At 50.3% G+C, this 26,777-nt stretch overlaps 1 protein-coding gene and 1 long non-coding RNA gene across 2 annotated transcripts in view; both read right to left on the minus strand.

Annotated features, from left to right (window-relative positions):
* The window catches only part of ABHD17C (abhydrolase domain containing 17C, depalmitoylase), a 39,693-nt gene extending 21,467 nt beyond the window's left edge, over window positions 1–18,226 (minus strand). Inside the window, exon 1 of the mRNA XM_036916118.2 lies at window positions 17,473–18,226. Coding sequence (XP_036772013.1) covers window positions 17,473–18,059 — 587 coding nt within the window. The 5' untranslated portion in view covers window positions 18,060–18,226. The remainder of the gene's footprint in view (window positions 1–17,472) is intronic.
* A 2,265-nt stretch (window positions 18,227–20,491) lies between these two features.
* LOC130681450 (uncharacterized) lies at window positions 20,492–25,084 on the minus strand. The gene is made up of 3 exons (XR_008994608.1): window positions 24,153–25,084; window positions 21,987–22,118; window positions 20,492–21,593 (listed from the first exon to the last, which is right to left on the minus strand). It is a non-coding gene; the product is annotated as an uncharacterized LOC130681450 (long non-coding RNA).
* Window positions 25,085–26,777: the final 1,693 nt, after the last annotated feature.

The raw sequence follows: 26,777 nt of genomic DNA on the forward strand, positions 1-26,777 counted from the left end.
AGTAGCTGTTTAATAATGACTATTAGTAGCTATTTAATAATAACTATCATAAGGTAAAGCCGGGATTCAATCTGAATCTCAGAGACGAAGCTCTTGATCACTAACCTCAACTACCAAGACATGAAGAAAGCAGCACCAAAGACCCAAATGTGCCCCTCAGGAACAGACAAGTTAGGGACCAGTATTCAGGACTTAGGGGGAAAAAAGGACACATATATATATAAAAAAAAAGATCCGTGAACCTGAGAAAACATATCCATAAAACAAGAACGGGGTGCTATAAAGAAAGGAAGGCAAGGGATTAAAAATGAGCTCAGAGACGGAACATGATGGCTGAAATGGAAAATTTAACCAAGAAGCTAGAAAAGAATGTGAAGTGACCTCCCAGGATGTCACACCAACTACACAAAGAGACACAGACTCCAAGAAGCAGAGGGACCTCCAGGGGTCTGTGAGGTGGACGCCATCATGAGAGGGAAGCATCAACAGACAACCTGGACACAGTAATAAAAGCTGAGCTGACAGAGACTCGGAGCTGACAGGCGACAAGTGGGGGGCGGGGTAGAGCTCGGATACTGGCTGCAGTGGGTGGAACAGGACATGAAGTCTAAGTGTGTTACTTAAAATCACAAACACTGCTGACGAGAATGAAAAATAACTATCAACACTGAAAACAGCTAAAGGAAGCCAGCAGAACTGGATTAATGAAATCCTCATGTTTCTTAGCAGAAAGTCAATAAATACTGTCTAATGTTGCTTCTGGGTAGCAAGGAAGAGGAATGACAACTGCTTTTTGTCATAATCGCTTGTTTGATTTATTATTATCTGCCTAAACTATGTGAGTAAAAATGCTGAATTCTGTCATTAAAGTACTATTCACCTCTCGTGTCACTCATTTTAAGTTGTCCCACTAGCACACTGCCGTAACTTGGTGTCTAATGACAAACCTCACTGTGTTTCTTGGGGCACATTCTCCGTGAGTGCCCAGTGACACTCTATCACAGAAACCGAGGGTATTTCCTGCCCTCTATCTCACCAGTCATAACCCCATGAGGAGATGAAACGCAGGCATTATTCAGCCCAATTCAGGAAATTATTCTATTCCCCTCCCTGAATCCTGCCCTTCACCAATCAACTATGTCTCCTGCTGATGCAAAATGCTGCCAAGGCGCTGGAACGATGCCGCAGTCCCCCAAGTCACCAGACCCTGATTGACAGTCATCACATTCCCAGCCTGATATAAAACCCAAGGCTGAATGTTAATAAGATCAGGGCAAGGAGACACTGGTGGCAACATGTGGGGCTTAAAAACAAGAAGAAATTTAAACTCTTTAAAGCCGATTAAAAAAAAAAAAAAATGAAACCACAAGCTAGAGTTCGGTAACAGTTCATGTGAAGAACGCACACTTTGAGGGGGGGCTTGACGTGGGCTGAAAGCTTTCCTTACAGGGGGCTGGGAGCACCCTGCCTTCCCAGCCACTTAAGCCACCTTCCGCACCCCGTGGACTTCAGCATCGATGACAAGGAAGCCACCAGGGACATCCTGCGAGGTGAGCTGCCGCCCATGTGCACGCGTCCCTGCAGCCACGCCGGGGCTCTGTCCTAGAGCAGCTCCAGCTCCTCAGGGACCAAGGTGAGGGCACGGGGCAGCGGCTGGGGGGTCCTGCCTAGACTCACCCTGATTGCTCTGAAGAAGGAGTCAGCTGCCAAATGAGAGCTTTAAAACCACCGTTTAAATGCATTGTGTTCTTATTTTATCAAATTAGTGGAAAATGGAAAAAACCAAAGTGCTAAAATTAATAAAAAGCACAAATCTTACATTAATTAACTATGGTTGAGACAAAGACGAAAGGAGACATATCAAAGCTTTGTTTTTTCTTTGCCTCCATCAAAGGCTCACAGATCTCTCTGGCTGACAGAGTTCGTTTGTAAAAGCAACACTTAAACAGCATGCAAGAAAAGCTAGGAATAAATGTCATTTTAAAGAATTTCTGAAAACTGGGATAGAATTAGGGAATTTTTAAAGAAATCTCTCAGGGAATGTAATCTTCCTTATGACATGTAAGTTTATTGGTTCTGCGTGACCCGATGATTTCGGAAATGACATGGATGAGGGCAGCACGCTGCCTGTCCAATGCCAGGCTGCATTACGAGGGGGGCTCGGCGTCAGGGGGCAGCTGCACACCCCCCTCCGGTCTAAGCACAGCCGAAGGACTGTTAAGTCCAGGCCTGTCTCAGAAAACTCACCAAACAAGAATGCATCCAGAGAGGAGGCCCACCTCACAAAGCGGGTCAGAACGGGATAGGCAGCCTGCAAAGGAGATGGTGAAGTAGGAGAATTTAATTCAGCCCAGCCGACATTCACTGAGGCTTTACCTGGTGTTCGAGTCTGTAGGAATTCAGACATGGATGACATGCCCACCTTTGCCCTAGTGAAGCTTATCAGTGGTTTCCAGAAATCTGACAGATTTCAAGTGGAATGACAGCCAAGAATCAGAACCAAGGAGAGAAGAGAAAAAGACAGGTGAGCTGAACAAAGGAAAATGTGGTTCCTCCTAGAAGGATTCAATGTTGGTGCTCAGATTGATACTCGGTTATGCACTCAAACATTTATCTGAGTCGGAATGGTTTTCAGTAATCAAAGGAATTACTGGCAAAGACAGATTTGGGGTTCAGGCGTTTGGCCACCTGGGGACCGGGAGGGGTTGGCAACAGGGGAGAGCAGGACAGGAGGTTACAGGTGCAAGACTGTTGTTCCCCAGCTTTTACCAGGGGTTAAGGTTTGTGATGCTTGCTGCTTATTAAAGCAAACACAAAAGCTCAGCAAATTAATTAATAGCAGGGCTTGAAAGCGCACCAAGAACCTAAGATGATGATCCATCCACTTCTGTACCTAGGAATTTCTTTTTAAAACAAAGAATAAAGAAATTCCTGAATCAAGTACAAGTCAGACAACTGAGTGGACCTAGACCTGCAGATGTTGAGCACTGGCCGAACCACCCCTTCCTTCCCTTCTCTCATAAGACGAGGGAACAGCTTTAGGTCGCACAGTAAAATATTTTAAAAGACGATTATAACAACAAAAAGCAGGAGAGGCAAACATCTCAGAAATACTAAACCAGTTGAAAATATCCAGCCTCAAGAAACTTCCACTGTCTGTATTTTCCTTATTTTGCTGTGGATGAGCAGAAGTGTCTTCCTGCAGCATGAATGCACTTAGACAATCCACTAGATTACTTCAACTCCGGTGTCCCCTCCAAGGATCCTCTGACTGTATATACCCTAGCGGTTTCCCTAGCGATGGACAGGCTGACACCTTAAAACCCACTGATAACCACAATGGACAGCTCACCAGAGAAGTGACCACACCCCCTAGTATCCTTGGCTATAATTCAAGAAGACAAAACGTCAGTGGGCTGGGAGGAGAGGGGAAGGACTTGTCTTCAGTTTCCATAAGAGTGCTGTCTTACACCAGGGATCCATTCTGCCAAGAAATCTGGGTGCCCTGGACATCACTCCTCTACCGCCAGAGGTCTCTCATTTTAGGGTCAAACAGACCCTCGCACTTCCAAGACATTGCAGGGCCCTGGAGCCTGGGAAGAGCCCCCAGGCAGAGGTTTCCGACAAGGTCCTACCTGCCGCCTGTGGTGGCAGAGACAGAGGCACGCCGAGAGCTTAGCCGCGCGGAGAACTGCCAGGCACGAGGCTCCTACGCAGCTGGTTATGATAAAGATCCTGTATCTCTGGAGTGGGCACGCCTGTACAATATCATCTTTTAACTGCAAACTGTAGATGTTTTTTGTACCGTACGAGATCCGGTATGAAGGACACATGTACAAAGCCACGTGCAGCGACAGTTCAAGCCCCTGGACGAGGGGATAGTGGGGCTGTCGGTAGCTGCCCCCACGGCCGGGCTCACCGCAGAGGCTCGCACACACGTCAGGTGGGTTTTTAAGGCTTCCTACTCCCCAACTAAAAAGAGAACTCCTGTAATTCAGTAGGAAAAAAACAGTCCGACTTTAAATGCTCAGGAATAAAACACTGTTCCAAATTACTTAAAATAGGTCATGATGGCTCTTTAAAACCAATTCGGGAATGACAATAAACAGACAAAGAGAAAACTCAATTGCACTAAATGAACAATCAAATACGGAAAGACTGCATGGCTGGACCGTTTGTACACACTTCTTTATTTACAGACTGACAAAGTCATTAGAAAGCAAACTACAGAAGTGACTACTAATGGCAACAAATTAAGAGGCAGCCATGGGAAAACGTAATAGTCAAAAGAATACACCGAGGACTTACACTCAGTACACAACAGCCACGTGGGCTAATGTGTAAATCATTCACTCTCCCTAAACTTCTAATGTATCAAGTGGAAATAATGGTTAACTGTTCCAGCTTTCTCACAGAACTATTCTTAGGAACAAAGACACAGTGTATGAGAAAGTACCTTGGAAATTACAAAAACCTTTAGAGATACAGTGGCTGCTATTTTTCAGTCTTGAAAGCTACCCACTACACCTTTCTCATCTTTGCTTCTTTTCAGTTTTTTAAAGATTCATTTTATCAACATTACATAGACGCATTTTGCAAACATTTGCTCATTTATTACACATAACAAACACTACTGTATATACCCCACTACTATTTCCCCACTCTACAGGAGAGGAGACTGAGGCACAGAAGCACCACCACAGGTACTCAAGCCCAGGCAGTCCGGCTGTGTTGTTCTTGCTCTTAACCTCTGCACCGTGCAGCCACCTAAATTGCCAAGTTCTGTTTCCTAATCCTTAGGCATCATCTTACCAGAACCCACACTACAAAAGGCTAAGCAGTCAGACGACCCAGTCCCAAGTGTTAGAAGGAACCTAAGTGGTCATCTCCCAGGAAAAGAGTCATTTCTTTTCTTCCTTCCCATTGACTTCTGAGGGTTCAGGAGACACCTGTCATCCTCACAATACTGTTAGACAAAAGTGCAGAATCCCATGGGGGCGAGTCTCAAGGGGATGCAATATCATCTTTTAACTGCAAACTGAAGATGTTTTTCGTACCGTACGAGATCCGGTACCAATGAAACCTGTACAAAGCACCTAAGCCCAGCACCTGACATGTACCAGGCACTCAATTTTTTGGAGGACTGAAATTTCTAAAAATTTTAACTTCTCACCATGCTCAGATCCTGTACTTCTAAGAAATCCAAAATACATGAAGCAGCAGTATTAATCCAGAGCCCTGCTGGGCTCACCACACCTCCTTTCTCATAAAGATGAGAGCTTGTGATCCTGGTGTGTGTGTGCAGAGATACACGTTTAGGTATACAGGTGTTTCAAAACAGTAGATACAAATCTTATGGACATTTAAAACAAAAAATAAACATTGGGAAATAATAAGCAATGCGCAGGAATATACATTCTGGCACGTTCCTTCTGCTTCCTGGTGTACGGTCTTGAGCATCTTCCAAGGAGCTCAGCCGGGTGCCCTGGGAGATGCTAATGCACAGGAGTTTGTCTGATCTTAGAACATGAGCTCCAGGGCCAGGCTTCCCAGGTCCAAATGCTGCCTCACCTTTTAACCTGTGTGACCCAAGGCAAGTCATTCACCTTTCCTGATCCTCAGTTTGCGAATCTCTAAAATAGTGGTAACAGCCCCTGCCTCCCAGATGTGGGAACAATTACAGTCACGTAATGTGACATGCTTAGCACAGGGGAGATGCTCAATAAATGGTGGCTAACCCAGAACTGGCATCTAATGCAAACTGTCTTTTTATAGAGGGAGAAAATGAAGCTCAGAAACGTTACTTGAGTATCCAGGCCACACAGCTGTGCATCTCGATGGTTCATTAGAAGCCATGTCTCCTAGTTCCAGACCAGATCTTTTTACTGTAACACACTAATTCTAGATAAATGGGACACACCCCTGGAGCTTCCGACTCTTCAGTTTTTACAACACTGATGTGGCCAAGACTCTAGTGCTTCTCCTTTGATAACTGTTTGGTGTCAAATCCATTCAACATCTCCCTTCGATTAATTCCACTTTGCAATAATGGCATGGCACTTTCCAGAGCACACCAAGGTAAGCCTGGGTCTGCGGCTGGCTCACCACCGTGCCCAGGTGCCAATACAGATGGCAAGAGGTCATGTTTGGGAAACTGGACAGCTAACATCTGTGCATTTCCATGATGCAAATTTTTCCTTAAAAAAAAAAAAAGACCTGTATAAAAGTGATGATAATAGAGTGGCATCAGGCGTGGGCAGGTGTAGGTGCTACAAGAATGGCAGAAATGCTGATACCTGTTGAAGGTGGGTAATAAACACACAGGGCTTGTTTTAATATTTACCTGGCATAAAATAATAAACTTTTAGAAAACAACAAATATGGCAAGGGGAAAAATCATCGCTGGTCTGTAGGTCTCAAGGACATGAGGAAATGAAGGCGCGAGAGAGGCGGTCTGTGGAATTCCAGATCAAAGTTTTTCCCCAATTCTTCATCCTCTTAATGATCAGCTGACATGAAATATACAAATATTCCTTGATGGCAAAACCACACATCCTTTTCCAAGTCTTATAAGAACATGTGAGGACGAGAGGCCGATGGGCCATGAGTGGAAGGCGTGGGCATCACACTCACAGGAGATGGTTTGCGGACATTCCGCCCATAAACGACCCGACACCCAGCCCCCTTCCCCTCAAGGGACTCCCGGTGCCCTGCTTGGGGAGGTGTCTCTTGAGAAAACAGCTCTGTCTTCCATAAGGAAGGCCACGCATTTGGAGGCTTGAAAGGTGGGCCGTGTCCCGGGGGCAAGACACACACGCACCGCAGCCCTGGAGAGACCCGCAGAGGCAGGGACGGCCACTGCCACCTGGGGCCTCTGTCCCCAGAACCCAAGGTGAGTTAGACCCTGCGAGCTCTCAGTACAAACAGCAGCTCCTAGTGATTCTGCCCGTTCCTTCAGGTGACTCGCAGGGACTTCCAGGCCAGGGGCACTGCCCCGGCTCCGGGCTGGGGAGACCCAGACCCCGGCCCTGTGCTCCACAGAGGGACCAGGGAGTCAGACCACCGAAGCTCTCCTAACCAGGTAGAAAGGGCTAGAAGGGAGGTCCGAGCGGAGTTCAAGGGGTGCACGCAGGACGTCCACCTGGTCCACAGACCTAGGAGGGGAGCCTGCCAGTGGGTGTGGGGCAGATTCGAAACAGCGTCTGGCAGAGAGCCAGGGCATTTGCTTGTCACAAGTGTACAGGGCATGGACGGTCACGCTACACAGATGTTTCCAGGAAAGGGTTGCTGATGGGAGAGTCACCTCCTAAGGGACTGAGGCCACCTGTCCGAGTGTTCACTGACTCTGCAGCTCTTTGGTGGACATGAAGACGAGAGGACAACCCACAGATGACAACACTGGATTTCAGAAGCTACAGCCACTGCCAAAGTCCCCAGGAAACTCCTGTCCCCTTTCCAGTGCAGACAGAAGAGCTAGGAGCAGACAGGCAGAACTGCACAACCTAAAATCGCAGCCGTCACCACACTTGGCCCTGGAGTGATAATCACGGTGCTCATGTCCTACCCTTTGGGGGATGCCAGTGCACACCGAGGCATCCCCAGGTGTTTAGGAAATAGTCTCTGGGCGCTGGGAAGTGTGCGGGGATGAGGGACCCTGGGGTGACTGGTGCAGGGACAGGCAAGCCACGCAGGGCACCACGCGGCTGCTCAGCCAGCCCGCAGCCCTGGTGCCTGGGGAGCACAGAGGTCTGCACATGCCCTCCGGGCTTGGGGAGTGGCCGAAGCCGCCACCCAAGTGCCCTCCCGAGGGAGACACCAGCGTCCCTGCCGCAAGGAACCCCCACCAGCCGGGTTCTGCCAGGGGCCTGGTGAAGCCAGACAGACAGACGGGACGGGCCCGGGGAGACCCCTACGGGTGCAGGCAGGACTGCATCACAGCGCCCAGTCCCTCAGGCTGGCTCCTGCTAGTGGCTCTTCTTTGAAAGAACAATTCCCAAGCCTGTCTTGAGCCCAGACCTCGCTCCTCTGCTCCGGACCCGGCCCAGTCGGCCTGTTCTGCATCTCCACTTAGATGTGCGACAGGACCTCAGCCTCAGCAAGTCCGAAGCCAGACTCCTGGCCTGGGCCGCTCTCAGCCTCCCCCTCCCTCCCCTCCCCCCAAGTTAGTAGCAACTGTTTGGCTCAAGTCAAAATTGTCAGAGTCATCTCGACACTCCCCTTGCCCACTCGTGTCATCAAATACTGTTGGTTCTACCCGTAAAATAACATCCAAAATCTCACAGCTTCTCATCCCTCCGCTGCTATGTCTCTGGCCCGAGCCACCACCATCTCTCACCTAAAATACTGCAGGTGGCACCCAGTGGTCTTCTTCCCTCTGCCCCCAGCATGCTGCCACCCCCCTGCCCCCACGTATCATGAACACAAAGCCCAGAGGGATCCTTTCCTAACCTAAGTCAGATCATGTCACTTCTCTACCCAAAGCCCTCACTTCATGCTGCGAAGGCCAAATTCCAGGCAGTGGTCTGAGAGGCCCCACCCGGCCCAGTTATTCTCCATCCTCCTCCACCCATCTCCCCACCTCTGTACCCCACTCGCCCCGCTCCTGTTCTGCGGATCCACCGTGCATGCTCCACGGCAGGGCCTCTGTCCTTGGCCCTTCCCGCCTGGCCACGCAGCTCACCCCTTACTGCTCCGGGCCCGAGGTCGTTCTCTGGATGACATGAGTTCTCAGCGCCTCTGAACCATGCAGCCCACATCCCATCCCACCCTGCAGTGTTACTGTCACCTTACTCTGCCCACACCCTCCTCTTTCTACAGTGCTTACTGTATTCTAGCCAAATACCGTTACGGTGAAGCTCATCGGGGCTGCTGCCTTTCACTGGCACATGCCCGCGTGTTCACAAGGACAGGGATTCATTCTGTCTGCTTGTCTCGTTAGAATGCCGGGCCTGGAAGCAGGCCCTTAACACATTCGTTAAATAGGCGGCTCCAACGGGATGGGAGGTTTGAGTCAGAAAGGGAAATCACGTAGCTCAAAATCCTTTGAGTGGAGCCTCCCAGGAGACGACCAGGGGCATGGTGAGACCAGAGAAGGGCCGTGGGCGGTGCGGGGCTGGGGAGTGAGGCCGACACCTAAAGGTGGGGCTGCAGACCAGGCACCCGGGGTCCTCACTATCCAGGAAGTGAGGGATGCCGGCGGGAGGCGGGATGGTAAAGCAACTGCGGTCCAGGCGTACGAAGCGTCAATGCATATACAACCAAGGCCTGGAGGCCAACAGCTTACAGGAAAAAAACTACACTTATTACATATTTATATTTATAATAAATATAAAGTTATATTCATATTCACTTCAGAATGAAATCTGAAAACTCCTAGTATGATACAATACGCTAGAACAGAGCAGAACTTACATGGATGTTAGAGGGACAAGGTTCAGGGCACCAGGAGAAGGAGAATCATGTAAATTCTAAGGAGGGGTCCGCGCTACACACCACAGTCACCAGGGGTGCACAGGGCCCTCCCTCAAGGAAATTGCATGTCCCATGTTCCTTAAATACAGGCCACCCGCCCGCCACACCAGGCCTGCTGGTGTAAAATGATTTAAAATGAGTCTGCCTCCAATCCTACGTAAGAGCCTCTGAGAAAGGGGCCCAGAAACCATTTTAACAAGGGCACCAGGTAATCCTCCCACTGCAGTCTGTGAACTCTCTTATCACCGACTCCTTGTGCATTTACTCAGCACACACTCAGTGATGCTGCGCCAGGTGCCGGAGGTGGACCAGTGGACAGTGACCTCACAGATGTGGCCGGGTCGGGCACCGGTCAAATGGCAGGGAGGATGGCGGGGGGTACACGGGCGGCCTGCTGCAGGGACACAGGGGACCAAGGGCCGGAGCTCCAGGATGGCCAGGAGACAGACACGGAAGCTCTCCAAGGAGGAAGTAGAGATGCAGCGGCCAGGAGGTGTGGGGGAGAGGAAGGCACCAAAGGGTACTCGGCAGCTTGGGGCGGTACAGGTGAGAATGGTGAAGAGCTGTGTACAGTCCCCCGCTGGGGAGGGGTGCCCCAGGCCTTAAGCTACCCCAGGGCTGCAGGGATGGAGACAGACAGCGGGAGACGCTCAGCAGGTAGAGGTCAGCCCAAGCTGCCTATCATAATCCCTCTATTGTAATTATACTTTAGCTTAATGTATTCTTGATCTATCTTTCTAGGGTTTTCTTAAACTTCTAGGTAGGAAAAACTAATTTATTCCAATTAAATATATGACAGCACGCTCATTTTAAGAATTATTTAATCCAGCCAAATTGTATAATATAAAATAGGTTTGGAAGTGATGAGCAAGTGAATGGTCCTTTCCTAACATGTATGTTAAAATTAAAATGATATGAATGCTACAAGTCATGTGGATGACAGCATCAAAAACAGAGAATCTGAAATATCCTTGAATTATTCATGACAACAGATCAAATGATTTATGTTCAACCACCACACAAAAATCTAGCCCTGGAATCGTAGACCTCTGCAGTCACATAATTATCACAACACGTTGGGTTCTGTCCCTGACAACCCCTGAGAATAATTTTGGATGTTAGAATTCTCACTTGATTACCCACCATGATCAAGTGGCCTTTATATGTTCTAATTAACACATAATAGCAGTTAATAATGAATATCTGGAAACTCACTTTTTGTGGATATACTCTCAAGTACAAGCTTTCTTTACAGTTTTTCCTCAGTGTAACCACCCAGATCTCATTTTAACCATCTGGAAATGCAAGCTGAAGGAACAAACTGATAATCAGCCCTGGGATAATTTGTGCTCCTCTTTCTTTTAATTTAAACAGCGCTCGGTTAACAAGTAATCTGGAGCAGGGCCCCTCCCCGTGATTCAGCAGGTAGCTGATAGGGAGCAGTTGACTCAGTCTGAGCACTGAGTCTCAATGACCTAGACTTCCTGGAAACAAAGGTTTCCAGTTTCACCGTGGTGCCAGGGTCCCGTGGCACTGAGAAGTTAATCGATAATGTGGAAGTTATCAAAGAGCTCCATTACAGAGCCTGAAACTCACCAGGAATCTGAGGTGTAAGGTATCATGGGAGCATTCATATTTTAAAAGGAAGTGTGGGATTCAGTTTCCTTGGCCAACTTAAGGAAAAAGGCAGGGAACTAACTCTATTGAAGGCTGTCCCATTAGTAAGGAGCGACCAGCATGGCCTGAGTAGTGGAGAGAGACAGGGTTTCGCCTTCCCGTCCTACCCATCCCTGCCTCCATGCCCTCTGGCTCCTGCCAGACCACGTGCCCTCCTCCCAAGAGCCATGCCTGCAAACGGTGCAGTAGAGGGAGCAAAAGAGGATGGCTTGCAGAGTAAATGCAAGAGGAACAAATTCAAAGAGCCTCTTTCCCTTAGGCGCCGATGGAGAAGCCCCCCCTTATCCGCGGTTTCACCTGCCGCAGCTCCAGTACCCGCGGCCAACTATGGTCCAGAAGCAGATGACCCTCCTGACTTAGGGTCAGATGGTCAGCAGCTGTCTAACCCCAGGCCGGAGTCCTCCGCCCTCCCCTCGCTCCATCTCATCCCGGACGCATGTTATCACCTCGCAGCATCACAGCAAGAGCGCAGGCAGTACAATAAGGTATTTGGAGACAGAGAGAGCCCACGTGCACACAACTGCTATTACAGTCTATTGCTATGACCAAAGTATTTAATATTAGTCGTTGTTATCTCCTACTGGACCTAACTTATAAACGAAACCATCACAGGTGTACATGTGAAGGAAAAACATGGTATCAGGTTCGGTACTACCCAAGGTTTCAGGGGTTCACTGGGGTCTTGGAAAGAATTCCCCGCAGATGGTGGGGGGGGGGGGCTGCGGCACAACCGAAACATCCCTGGGGCTCTAGCCTCACACACCAAGCCAGGCCTGCCCTGGGCATCACCGACATCCGTGGAGCACGGAGAAGGAAGCAACTTCTTAAACACCCTTTCTGATTTACCTGGCAGTGAGCGTGATCTGAGCATTTTGGCTATTACAGTTCTAATCATTCTATTAGAACCCAAACAACAAAACACCCTCTTTCTTGTGCTCTTCCCAGTGGAAGGCACTGAGCTAGAGCACAGGGCATGGTTGCTGTTATTAATTACCATCACCACTATTTAACTGGGGTCAAAAGAGTTAGGAAACCTGCGGGAGGTCAAGCAGCTGATAAGTGGTACAGGCAGGACGGGAGTCCAACAGAGAAGGTAAATCTGCTACCGAATGAGCACCAAGGTGCCTGAGGCCAGATGCTGGGGCCCCGAGTGGGGCCGTCGGCACGGAATCCAGGGGGTGAGTCACCCCACTGGGCAGGAGCAGGAGGAACAAGAGCGGCAGAGGGAGGCAGGCAGCCTGGCGGGTGTGTCGCCCAGCAGGGCAGAGGGGCTTCGTCAGCAAGGGGGGACGGCCCCTTCCACCACGATGCCACAGCACCGGTAGAGCCTTCAGACCGAGCCTCCACAACTATCCTAAAAAATATACAAATACGCTTGGAAGAGAAAACACATTAAGGAGTGTCCCCCATCAGGACAGAAGCACAGAACAGTCTGCTGGATCGCCCGCCTCTGGATCACCAGAACGTAAGGCCCCCCAAAACAGAACCATGGGTGAGAACTGGTGGGCTGGGGGTAAGAGCTCAGAATCCGGTTGTGCAGGAGGGCGGAGCCTGGGGCGACGGTGCCATGAGGGCGGCCCATGAGCCAGATATGGCACAAGAGCACGCAAAGCAGGGAGAGCAGACCCCAAAGGAAACCGCGCTAAGCGAACCCCGCAGTGCAATCCACCTGCATCGGTGCCAGCAGGTCTGTCCTTCAGCGTATGTTCTTCCTAACGGCATTAAGTCTTGTTTTGGCCGCCTTGAATGCAAGACGATATTCCATTTCCTTTCTACAGATATCACTGTGCTCACCCCTCCTGTCGAACGTATTCAGAACACACTGTTTCTCTCATCCGTAATCAGTTACACTCAGGTAGGAACCCTAAGCGTGCCTCCCCTGAGGACACAGAGCACACGGCCATCGCAGGCCTTCACCCAGGAGGGTCACGGCGTCCCCGCTCTGGAGAAATGCCTCCTGAGAGCCCTACGTGTCAACACCACCCACCACCGACAGAAGGTGCTCTTCAGGGACCCCGCTACCGGGGCTTTCCTGTGACCTGTGGATTCTCCAATCACAGATCCTACGAGTCATGGACACAGTGCAATGTTTCTAAACTCCATGCCATCTGTTCACAACAAAATGGAGATGGTATGGGATGAATGGTGCTAAGGGGAACCCACCAGTGCTGGCTACAAGCACAGTATCTGTACATGTGCGTTTAATGCTCAACAGGCTGCTGGTCAAGTGCCATGACTTTGGAACCTGCCTTTTGCACAGAGGCACCGAAATTCTCCTCCCTGCCAAAGGCTCTGCTTGCGCTTCTCTGACTGGGTCAGCGAATCTCCGTTTATGTCCCCGGACGCCTATCACCTCCACAGTCTGCACCAAGAAGGATGAACATCTGCAGATGGCACTGGTGGGCACCAGTAACAAACGCCACCCCAGTTCCCCCCACTCTCCGTTTTTCTAGATGAAAATATTTGAGGTAAAATGCTCTCCGCCCATCTTACACCTCATTCTCTGGCTCACGTGCCTGTTTGGGGTCAGCCTTTCACATCAGCTCGATTCGCTCCCTCTTGAATGACAAGGTCCACTTCTGCGTGTCTACCAAGGGGACCCCCACCCCCACCCCAGGCGATGTGTGCAGAGGCGGCTCCGCCCACCCACGCCCTCCTCACCCGGGGCAGCCCTTCCTGGGACCAGCGCCTCCCCAGCTCAGGTTACACCACTGCCCTCCTATAAGGCTGCCCAGTTTTCACAGCATCCTGTCCTGGGCTGCATTTCTAAGCGATCCCAATGCCTGCCCTCAATTGCTTATATTCCCAACACACTTACAATGTTAGTGACACAAATGCAAAGCGCATCCCACCTTCGCCTCCCCGTCACGCCTGGGGTCCCAGCTGCCTCTCCCAGTTCCTAGGCCCAGGTGGGGGCTGAACATTTGTACCCCCTCCCAACTTCTACGTTGAAACCTACCCCCCAAAGTGATGGACTAGGAGGTGAGGCTCTTGGTGAGTGACAAGGTGTGAGGGGGGAGCCTCAGGAATGGGACCAGTGCCTATAAAGCAGCCCACGAAAGCTCCCTGTCCCTTCCGCCACGCAAGGACAGAGGGAGAAGCCGGCAGTCTGCAGGGGGAACGAGAGCTCCTGCCAGACCCCAACCTCGCTGGCCCCTGACCTCAGACTTCCCGCCTCCAGAACTGGGAGAAATGAATGTCTGTTGTTCATAAGCCACCGTCTGTGGCACTTTGCTATGGCGGCCTGACAGACCAAGACACCCACTGGATTCTTCCAGGCTCAGTCCACACTCTCCTTGGCTTCTTCAAACCCCACCTCTCTTCTACCCCTTCTTCAGTTCCTTTCCAAATGCTTAAAATAATCATCTACTAGCCAAATAGCAATAAACACCTTTCTTCCTGAACCCCCCATTCTAGACAGCTGCTCACTTACGCCCCGTCACTAGCTTCCCCATCCACGCAGGTGGGGCCTCCACACTTGGCAGTGTTTGTTTGTCTGAAGTCCTCCCTCAGTGGCAGCTCGCGACAGCCCGCCAGGAGCTGGCGGATGGATGGATACAGGATGCAGAGAAATGCAGAGGAAGGGAATTATTACTCTTCTGGTCAATACAGATGCTTCCATAGGGCAAGAACCCCCTTATCATGGATATAAAGTGAATCATACCTCAGGCCAATAAATATATTGTAACCCCTTTATGCTGTCTAAGGTGGGACCCATTGGAGGTAAAATAAGATCCAACTCCTTATAAGGTTCCAGCTCAGGAAAAACTGAATTCATCTCATTTATATATGGGGCACCCCATAATAAGTACATAATGAGTGCCTATTACTTTAAGGCACTTTGTCTGTTGTTGAGAACATAGAAGCATGGAGCCCCTGCCCTCAGGGAATTTTCAATTTAACGGGAATACAGTTAAATAACAGGACGCAGTAAGTGCAGGTAAAGGCGCTGAGTTCCAGGTGCCCAGACATCAAGGGATCTGCGAATCCAATCGGAGCTAATCAGGACGGAGTGCTCCCAGCACAGGAAAGGGGCACAGCGAAAGGCCAGGTGCGCACCTCTAAAAGAGGGCACCCAATAGACCAGGTGCTATGGGGGATGCAGCCCAAACCCAGAGAAGGGGTCACTGGGGACCATGGTGTCTTGAGCAGTGTGATTAACCTGGAGGTCAGGGTGGTTAACCCCTGGAGGCAGAAAAAGGGGTGTGACCCAGACACAGAAGGATCGGTGCCTGTGGTGGAAGGCACTCCTGCTGTGAACGGAGCTGTAAATGGGCAAACAAAAAGGCATGTTGCAGGCAAGGTTAGAGCAGAGCTAGAGAGCAGAGGGCAGGCTGAAGGCAGACAGGTAAGGGGCTGGCCAGCTTCAGAATCAGGTAACTCCTTTGTCACTAGAATAGCCAGCAGGCATACATGCACCTGAGAAATCTGGTAAACAGGACCACACATGCAGTGGAAAGAATACCAAACTAGCAGTCAGGAGACCCACTGCCAATTCGCTGGGAGGTTCTCCTCCTGCTGAGCAGGTGGGCAGAGTGGTATGCAAGACTGAGGTGGGAAATGAATGTGTGGTTCCCAGCCAGCATTCTTTCTCTTCTTTTTCTTTTATTTTTTATGAAATAAAATTAAAGAGTCTGCCATGTGCATCGCCCATAGAAAAATTTGTGTTGCATTTGCTTCAGATATAGATAAAGGTAGGGGTGTGTGTGTGTGTGTGTGTGTGTGTGTGTGTGTGTGTGCACGTGCACATGTGCTTCTTACTGTGCGATCACAATCCAAAAAGTTTGAAAAGCACAGGACAGGGGGATTTGTATGGTTTCTTCAAATGTGGATTCTCATTTGACCTTTAATTTCTAACCTGTTTTACAGATGTGTAAATCAATCTAGATATGAGTTCTAGCATAAAATTAAATAAACCATAGCGAAAATTTGGATATACCAACAGGTAACTCAAAACTGAATTGAACTGAATTGTCTGTCTAAAACAATGCCCTTAATTAAAGATGACCAACGTTTCCAGGAAGAAACTACGCCTCACATATGCCGTAACAGGCACACACCTGTTTATTCAAGGCGAAGAGTCAGCCTTATATCTGAAAGGCTTTCATCCTAATGTGGATATGCACACAGATGGACAAGGTTCAACAGAAATGTTAATACGAAACCTGATAGTCAAGGTAGGATTTTAATATTTCACTTTGAAAAAATTTAATGCCACCAACCTTTATTTTTAACTCTTTAACAATTGCAAATTCTGGCAATCTTTTGATTGTATGTGACATAGAGTTTTTAAACCCTTTACTGGAACAGGTGGCTTTTAACTACTTGTGGATTCTGACTCAACGTATCTGCATATGATACATTCTCATCTGCCTAAACCATTTTCAGAAAACTACACTCCAAATGTAGTCCTTCAGGACTTCAGAACATGAATAAGCAACATATATTAAATCCTAAGTACTTTGCTGCTGGACAAGCCATTTTCCCAGAAAAGCAAAGGGTAATTTATGAGCATAAGTCTGAATGGGAATGGAGACAAAATCATTACATTTTGGAGACGTGCATAAGTCAAGCACATTTTAGATAAAACTCTTGGAGCGTCCATAACCGTAACAGCACCACCGGTACTTATTCTGGGGGCTCTCTGTCTGAAGAAAGCACATGTCTTACAGACATGGTCTCACGTTTGTCACCATCACTGCTACGGGGTAGGTTAGAGGAGGCACAGACGGGAAAATGAGATCTGGGCACACACAGGCGACAGGGCTTCACTTAGCAGACTTTGTCTAAGCTGAGAATGAACCCCCTCTTCTGTGTGCTTGTTTAACTAGGACTGAGCCGTTATCCATGCACCTCAAAGGCCCTCCTCGGTACTTCCCAGTCCTTCCGTGAATACTAATTCAAGGTCAAGACGTTCCCCAAGCCCGGGAAGATCGCCCCGGGCTGTCCCTGAGGCTCTGTGCGGCGGCGCCCGGCTTCCTGCTCCTCTGCCCCGCCGGAGGCACAGCTACCCCACCGACCCTCCGGCCCTTGCAAGGCCTTCCAGACCCGGCCCGCCGCGGGGCGCGTCCCACCGGGCAGGGCTTGGGAGGTCCCCCCGGCTGGCCCGCGGACGCACGCGGTGGGGACCCGGGGTCTCGAGGCTGCTGAGCCCAGCCCAAGGTCACCTCGGCCAAGGACCTCCCCCCAGCTGCCTCCTGCGCCCGGCATCGGGCCCCCGCCGCCCCCCCCGGGCGTCCGCCCAGCCCGCTCTCCAGGGGGCGGCGAGGACGGGCCCGGCTCGCCCGCAGCAGCAGCAGCCCCGGCCCGGCGACCCCCGCTCACCGGGTGCGCAGCGCCTGCCAGGCGGCGTCGATGTCGGCGTACAGGTTCTTCTCGGAGGGCTTGCCCGAGCTCACGCCGTAGCCCGAGTAGTCGTAGGAGAAGATGTTGCAGTTGATGCGCGAGCCCAGGCCGATGTAGAAGCTGCACATCTGGCCCAGGTCCACGGCGTTGCCGTGCGAGAAGAGCAGCGTGTAGCGGCTGGCGGGCGCGCAGCGCACGAACATGCAGCCCAGCCGGTTGTCGCGGGCCGTGCGCGAGAAGAAGACCTCGACGGCGTCCAGCTCGCGCTGCGAGTACTGCCAGTCGGCGCGCTCGCTCAGGTGCAGGCTGCACGCGCCCGGGCCCGCGCCCTCGTCGGGCGCCGCCGGCTGGGCCGAGGCCGAGGCCGGGGCGGGCGCCGGGGCCGGGGCCGGGGCCGGGGCGGGCGCGCCGGCGCCGCGCTGCTCGGGCGCCAGCACCGTGTAGGTGGGCTCGGGCGGCAGGAAGGCCAGCTTGGCGGCGATGCGGCTCGGGCAGGGCGGGCAGCAGAAGAGCCAGCACAGCTCGCCCAGCGAGAAGCCGTTCATCCTGGGGCCGGGCTCGGGCATTGGGGCGGCTGCGGCCCGCCGGCCCGGCAGGCAGGCTGGGGAGCGGGGCGCGCGGCGGCGGCGGCGCGGGCTGCGGCCTGGCGGGGAGGAGGCGGGCCGGCGGGCTGGAGGCGGGGCGCCGGGCTCCCAGCCGGAGGCTCAGTCGGCCCCGGCCCCGGCGAGGCGCGGGCGGCCCGGCCCGCGCGCCACACAAAGCCGGCTCCGCCCCGCCCGCCGGCCCGGCCCGCGCGCCGCCACTTCCGGGAGAGCGCGGCCCCGGGGCGGGGCTGCGCGCCTGCCTGGGCCCGGGGCGGCCGGCCGGGGAGCGCGGCCGGGGAGCAGGGGGTCCCGAGGGCGCGCGGGCCGGGGCCGGCGCGGTGCGGGTGCGGGTGGGGGGCTTTCCGCCGGCGCCCCTCCCCCGGGTTCCTGTCCCCATATCCAAGTCTGCCATGGTGGGAGGCTCTCGGGAATCAGCCCCAAGAAAATGAATGGGGGCAGAGCCGGGTCGGACCTGCAATGGCCGCTGGCCCCGGAGGTCAGCGCCGCGCAGGGCTGCCGCTCCCTGGTGCCCGGAGCTCAGGGTCGCCGCTGCCGTGGGACAGGCCGTGCGTCCCCGTTACCCGCGGATGTAGCAACAGTTTGCCTTCCCGGGCGCACGGCTGGGCCTTCGGAACGTGCCTGTGTCTGCAGGACATGCGGGGCCACACCACGCTGAGCAGCTGACTGGATCCGGCCTGTCCTTTCCAGACCAGCAGGCCCGGGTTTTCTAGGGAACCAGCTGTGCTTTACAGCGCTGAGTTCTCCGGAATTTTCCGTGCCAGGATTTTGAAGTTGTCATAATCATGAAAGATTTCTTACACAGGGGCAAGTCTACTGTAACCTTGACATTCACCTTTCAGTGTTTTTTTTCAAACCTGACTCCCAAGTGCCTTGAAACAGAGCAGGCTCCGGTGCCAGTGCCCAGAGTCGTCCGGACGAGCTTTCCCCTCCTGATTTGGCAGCCCAGGTCCCTTTCAGGCATTGACAGGACCAACCCTTCCTGGACTGCCAGCTGGGCAGCCAGAGGCAGGGAGGCGGGCGGCATGGCTGCTGTTTTAACTCACAGATGACCTGGGAAGAATTTTAACTTTTGCTGGAGCTTATATTTGAGCACCCTCATCTAAATGAATTCGCCCACACTGATTTCAGGAACCTTCAGGACCTACTTTTGAAAGACCTAGTTAAAAAATTTTTTTCACTCATAGTTTTTAGATGTTTTTGAAATATCCAGGAACTTGGTTAAAGAAAACCTGGTTAGCAAAGCCTGTTCAAACTAAATATGTCTTAGTCTGTTTTAAAGTTGTGCCCACTTGGTAAAGTCTTACCTAAAAGCACATGTTTAGCTTCACAAGCCTGAGTTTCCTTCTTTAAAAAAGTGTGACCTTGCTACAGAGTCTGAGCTCGGGCATTACTGTGTTTCCTGTGTTCCACGTGTATTTATGCAATGTTTTCCATGACCTTGGGTGTTGGATCTTTTTGCAAGAGCTAGAAAGGTGAGAAAGATGGCCCCTGCTCTCGAGTACCTTACAGTCTAATCAGAGCTTCAGGAGAAGATTCAGAATCCTTTTTCGTGTGCCTTGAAAAAAAAAGATCAACTTTACCACACAGCATGGAATGAATAGTTCTGCCCTGTGAAATGTGAAGGTCAGGATTACTCGCTGTTCACGTGGACCTTAAAGAATGTCTACGTGGCTCCTTACCTTCTAGTAGAGAAAAGTTTAACTCTGAGTTTGGGTCAGCAGACATACTGGGTCCCTACCATGAGTCAGTTACTGAGTTGATCCGGGGAATGTGGCGAAGACACAGCCGCTCCTGCCTCAACACGCTCAGGCACGATGTGTAACTCGGAAGAACTGCACGGCTGGTAAGCTAAGCAGTATTCCAAGTAGCTAAATGCGTTGGTCTCTGCTATTTGATGTTGGCCCTTTACATGCTGAATTTGCGTTCCATGTTAGTCTGCCTTATATTGAGTTGCTCAAGATCACCTCAATTTATAAGTGAAAAACTGTGTCAGCAACGCAGAGGAAATGATCCATTTTTTTTATTGACCGTGAGAGAAGGGCACTCATGCTTAAAAACTGAATCTGGTTGTTTAGATGGAAGGTAAAAAAAGAAATCTAAGATACACTGCCCTGTTTAACTTTTCCTTTTTTTTTTTTAAGTTGAGGAGTGGGAGTTCTGTGAAGGCAAGGAGCAGGTCTATATGGGAACCTCTGTTTCTCCTATGCCTGGCATGGAGAAGATGTCCAGTAAAGCATTGACTAAACTGATAAACTAAAGAATGAATGGGTGATTTGGTGACTGTACCGAGACGGAGCCTGTCCCCTCTGGTTTGGGCAGGGCTGTAGGAGTAAGGACTTCCTTCAAGAGCAGAGCGGCTCAGAGCTGACAGCAGGGTCACGCTGCGTGAGCAGAGGCTGCACACGTCCTCTGGCTAAGGAACTGGCATTCTCCCTACTTTCCTACTAATAGAGCTCAGGTCTGGTTCTGGGTGACGGTGCCCCCAGTCAGGATGCACAGTCCTCCACCTCCCCTGCTTAGAGGGCGGCCACATGACGCAGGTCCGGCCAGTGGTCTCTACTCAGAGAACTTGGGGGAAGCTTCTGAGAAGACTGAACAGTGGCAGCCTCATCTGCAAGGTCCCCTTCGTTCACACTGGGGTCGCAGGCATTGTTATTTGAGCTACGGCAGCCACCTTGCTACCATGGGAGTGAATCTCATGGCTGGAGATAGTGGAGAAAGATGAGAGTCTGGGCCTTTCACAGCGTGTGGGGGAGATGCCCCTTCACCTTTGTGGCTTGGTGTTATGTGAGGAAAGTAAGTCCCTTTATGTCCCTGTAGTTGGGCGTTTTGCTTCCTGTAGCCTAATGCGGGGATTAGGAATCTGATTCAGGAATCAAAAGCAGATGCGTGTTGTTCTTAACCACTTTCTCAATAAGGACAGAGAATGTTCGGTTGCTCAACAGCGGACCAGTTATCCCTAAATCCTGCTCGTTAAGCAGTAAGCTATGATAAAGCTAAAGATGGGATAGATTTTTAATAGGAGATAGCTATTAAACCAACATATCTGGAATGTGAAAGAAAAGAAAATCTTACAAGTTTGAAGGTTGCAGAAATGGCACTTGGAGGCGCTGCCAGGGCACCTGTGCAGGTGGAAACTCGGGTAAGGGGCCTGCCAGTCAACTAAATGCTTTTGGAGGCGGAATCCCTTTTCCCAGAACCTTTCTCGGCCTGAGGGCTCTTATCAAAAGTGTTGTAAATGAGGCCGCCGAGCCCAGCTGGGGAGAGCGCAGAGATGCAGGAAATGCCGAGCAAGCACCCTGAGAGATAAGGGTGGACAGAAAGACAACAGCAGCCCCCGCAGATGCGCTTTTTCCCAGCTCCGTTCACTGGCGCGGTGACTGTGTCTTCAACCCTGCATTGTTTATCGGTCTCATCCTATCCCCTACTCACGGATTCTTAACAGGAGTCCCAGAGGCTCTGAAGTCGATCCCAGAACTTAGGCTTGGTAAGCTCCTGAAAGATAAGGACAGCTTGTTTTTGAAAGAAATGCTCATCTTGTCTTTTGCTGTGCGATCAGCACCAAACATATGTCCTAGCGCGTGATGGGAACTCCAAACATGTGTCAGGTGATCGGAATTAAATTTCTGGTCATTTCTAGTCGCTTTTTTTAAGTGTGCAAAGATTTAACAACTAGGTTAAATAAGTAATATCTTAACCTAGAAAGTGGAAAGGAACAGCGTTTTATAGGCTGAGTTTGCAAATCTAATTTCAAGGTAATAAGGGAAAATATCATGGCCTCAATTTTTAAGTTCATTCAGAAATTTTGATAGTTACACATTAAAACATGAATGGTTAATCTGTAGTGTCATTTCAGGGAATTTACAATAACAAACATTAAATACCTACTCCAAAAAACAGCAATGCCAGCACCAGACCAGACAAAGAAGCTCAAATGGCCCAGCTGTTCATGACACATACGGTCAAGGTGACATTCAAGTCAGGGGCGGTATGTTGATTTATCCAGTACCTGGTGAAATACTTGAGAAAAGAAAAGAAGGTAAAGTTCCATTCTGATGGATCAAAGCATCAAAGTTTTTTTAAAAATGAAACCAAATGACAACTGGAAAATATAAATGAAAGTTCACATTATTTTGAGCATAATACCAAAGGCAGAAATCACAAAAGAAAAGATGGGTGATTTTACAACATAAATTTTCTGTCTTCTACATAAACTGAAATATTTGGAGATGAACTGATGGGCTGTAAAGGATTTGCTGCAAAAAAAATAAATCTGGGCTGGGAGTGGAGTAGGGAGATAGACAGGAACAAGATCGGTTAGTCTGTAATTGTTGAATCGGGGTGATGAGTTGATAGCTCTATGGGGGGTCGATATATTATTCTCTACTTTTGTATATGTTTGAGAGTTTCCATAACAAAAAAGAATCACATTTTTTAAATCTCCAGAATGTTGAAAAACTAGGCAAAAATATTTGCTATGAATTCATTTTAAAAAAAGACAAAACACCCCAATGGAGAAAATGAGCAAAATATGTATAAGCAAGCATTTTATGAAAATGGCCAATAAGTATACGAAAAAAGGATTAGACTCATTAGTTATAAAAGAGAAAATTTTTTAAATGTATCTTTAACCTTATGAGATCGATCCAAAATTTTTTTTAAAAAAAGGATTAAAGAGACCTAGGGCTTTGTTGAGCTGTAGAAAAGTAAGTACTTTGATGTGCAACTTCCTGGCAGGTGTGTTAATTGGCATAACTTTCTGGAAGGAAACCAGACAATATATATCAAAACTTAAAAGCATACCAAATTTCTAATCAAGATATTCAGGTTGGAATTTAGCCTAAGGAAATAATTGGTTTTGCACATAGATTTTTAAAAACTAGTATGTTTACAACAAAAGAGTTTATAATACCAAAGGAAATAACCGGGAACATCCTCCAGGGATGGAGGGCTGCCCTTCCCCGGGCTCACTGTGCCCACCTTCTGGCCCGTATGTCTGGTATCTGTAAGTAGTAATTCTGGTGATTTTACTTCCCTTGTGTGGGTGCATTGAAACTGCCTCTTCAATTAGAAGGACCCAGGGGTTTTTGCTTCCCCAAAGTGGGGGCACAGATGCTGAAGGAGCCCCCTGCCTGCCCCTGAAGTTGGCCTGTGCCTCCTCATTCCAAAGGTTGTAATCTGCTTGTTCTTAACCCAGTTCGCCAGCTCTGGCTTCTCAGCACAGAGATGCATCTGTTCTTCCACCCCCTGGAATTCGGGGTTGCCTGTGGCTGCTCTGATTAGCAAAGTGTGGTAGAAGTGGTTCTGTGAGCCTTCAAAGGCTGGGTCCTCGGAGGCTCACAGCTTCTGCCTGGCTCCATGGTCTGCCTGCTCTGGGGAAGGGAAGCCGCCCTGCCGGGAGGGGGCTCGAGCTATCCCGCTGGAGAGGCTGTGCAGAGGGAGATGCACCCCCAGCCCCCGGCCCCTCCAACCAGCCCAGCCCAGCTGTCAAACGTGAGACGCCAGCGTAGAAGCCTTCAGGCCAGGTCAGCCTCAGCCACCAGCTGAGCACCGCCTCAGGGAGGACCCCAAGCTAAGCCCACAGCCCATAGAACCGTGGGAGAGAACAGATTGCCATGGGCACCCAGCTTTGGAGCAGCTTGTTAGATAACTGGAGCAAGAACATTTTCGTCAGGCACATAACGTCCTCTTTATTAGAACTCATTGGAAAAAGTTTCCATTTAAACTGATAGCAAGAGGAACTGAGCAATGAATTGTCCCTCCATCATTCACCACCTCCAACCGATGGACGCTGTGAATTTTATGGTCCAGAATTTGATCCTTTCACATTGGCTGCCAGAAGGCAAAGGGCCAAATGCTACCCTTTTTGAAGCTAGTGTATAGGGGATCATTGGCCATTATGGTTGGAAAAAAGTTAGATTTTGTTGTCTCTTTGGCTTTTTTTCCTTTATTTTAAACCCCCACTTTTATGCTAACTTAAACTTTATAAAGTTTTGTAAGCTTTCTTAAATCACTTCAGTAAAAAGGCTGAGTGTAATTAGTATGAATAAATACCTTATTTTCCAGGAACCACACAGGGCTTGCAAAGGGGTCACAAAGTTGCAGAAGGCATGGTCCTGCCTGCAGGGAGAAAGACCTTTCCAAAAATGACTGTTGCAATTACTACATCACTCTCCTGATACGAGAAATCCTAAAAGTACTCTGAGAATATGGGATGATTCTTTCCATTGTGGGGCCTGCTCAGAGCGAGGCTTTGAAGGGATGAGTCATTCTAAGCAAAGAGAACAGTGCAAAGAACACTTTTTCCCGCCTCCTAAGATAAACCCCTTCACTGGTGCCATTGATCTATCGCCTCCAGGATTATTCTAGAAACTTCTCACTCTATCAGCTTCAGTCTCTACTGGTCCCTGAATTCTTCCCTTTAGCTGGCAGGATTCCCAAGTTTCCCCATCTTTTAAACAAACCAGCCAACCCTTACCTTCCGGGCACCTTCCTACCTACTTGAGCTTCTGTACGCCTTTGTCCCTTCACTGCCAAGCCTTGGGAAGGGTGGTCTATACTCACTACCTCCACTTTATCCATATCAAATATCCCACAACCCCAGTGATTTCCAAACATGTCTGTGCATCAAAACTACCTGAGTATCTTTTAAAGCTTCCAAGGCCCAGGTCACACCCTGTCCAGTGAGTCACAATTTCTGGTGGAAGGACACAGGCTTCACTATTAGAAACTCCACAGGGAATTCTGATTCCAGTTCGGGGGTCACTGCCAAAGTCTCCAGGCTGCTTCCTTGAAGACCATAAATTACCGTCTAGTGGTTAAGTCTGATACTATCTTCTTATTCTTTAGCCTGCTGATTTTTTCGAAAGCCATTGAAATAGTGGCCCACCAACTGAGGATGAACTCCTAGCGTTCGGAACCTTCATGGCGTGGTCCCTAACAAAACGGGAACTTGTGCTGCCCAGGTAAATGGGTTTTCTGGGGCATCATAAAAAACGTGGGGTGGAGCCTGGAGCCTGGAAGCCATGCACACTCTCTAATCTGGGATGGGCACCAGGAGGGTGGACCCAGCTTCCAACAGCAGGAGGATGCCCTGCCAGACAGGCAGAACTTGCTTATTCACTGAGCAACCATTCTGTTCCTGTTCCTTGCCACACCGCAACCAAAGTGCTAACAGGGGCAGATGGCAAATGTTGAATATCCAGGAAGCAGTCATGCTCCACCCCTGGGAAAGCAGGCAATCAGGAAAGGCTCCAAGGAGAAGGTGAGTTTGAGCAAGAGAAAGTATCCAGAACATGTAGAGACAGGCAGTGTGAGAGGTAACCCACGAAGCTGGTCAGAACTGAGAGGGAGAGAACTCACATTTGTGGTGCCCTACCTCTGTGCCAGGCAGTAAGCAGGGTATTGCCACAGGTCGTGTTCCCCAAGAAGCAAACTCTGTGATGGAGATGAGCATGTGCGCAGCTTATCAGGGGCTCTGGGGATCAGCATCTGTGGGAGGGAGAGAAGGGAAGCAGGATGGGGCACGGGAGGAGCTGGTCCGCGATGGCACAGTAAGGGAGGCCTCACCGCCTGCCCGGGTGTTCGGAAGGCCAGAGGGGTCGGTCCCCTCCTCTAGCGCCACACCCCCTGTACACCTCGGAGAAGAAGTGGGAGTCTGGTTCTGACTGCGAAGTTCATGTCCGTTCCAGGCCGTGCATTCCCAATTCTTGACCTGGAGTGATTGTCACCTCCAAGGATGTGAAAACTGGCTCTTGCGGGTGCAAGACCATCTTTGACATCACAACTGCATGTGTCTCTCCAAAGACCACAGACACATGACAAATACACCCCTGTGCTATTAAATACATACTGTGCTATTAGAATCTCATGGGAGCAGTAATGGGGAAAACATTTCTAAAACGTTTGGGGGAACAGCAGAGACACAAAGTCGGGAAGCGTCGTTCTAGGGAATACTTTGGAGGGGTGAAAAGGTGTAACATGAAATTAGATTGTACACGTTGAGCCTAAATTATGGAGGAATCAGGAAATGTGAGGGTCACCCCATTGACCTCCTCCTCCAGGCAGCAAGGAGCCCTCTGGGATTTTCTACCAAGAGAAATAACATGTTAGAAGCACACTAGGCGCAGTAGTGTGGAGGACGGCTTAGCGACAGGGACAAGGAAGGCAGAGCGGGTGGGTGGTCGTTACAACAAACCACATAAGAGGTAAAGAGTCTGACCCAACCACTGATAGCAGCACCGGGGAGGAGAGGACGGGACTGCAAGAGGCGGAGATGCAGAATCAGTGGCCCCAGAAGCTGACTCCGTGGGAAGGTTGAATGCAACCATGAGCCCTGGTGACCGGGAAGATACGGTCTCAGAGTCAGAGCAAACCCAGAGGAGGAAGCCTGTTTGAAAGGGGTGAGGTGTGAGATGACTGGGCCAGGAGAGGACACATACGACGGGCAGCTTGCTCCCGACAGCTGGGAATTTTTGCTTTATTTTGGGAAGTCATGGAGGTAGAAGTGATGACTGAAGCCAGGAGGGTAGGTGACAGTGCAGAGGCAGAACACAGCTAAGCCACCCCCACTGGGAAATGGCCACGTTTGGGGACTGTGAAATCTGAGGAGCTGGTGAAGACGTCCGTGAAGAACGCAGGTGTGAGTGAGAGCTGGTACCTTTCGAATCCGGAAGGAGT

Source organism: Manis pentadactyla, chromosome 18 (assembly GCF_030020395.1).
Source record: "Manis pentadactyla isolate mManPen7 chromosome 18, mManPen7.hap1, whole genome shotgun sequence".
Classification (NCBI taxonomy): Eukaryota; Metazoa; Chordata; class Mammalia; order Pholidota; family Manidae; genus Manis; species Manis pentadactyla.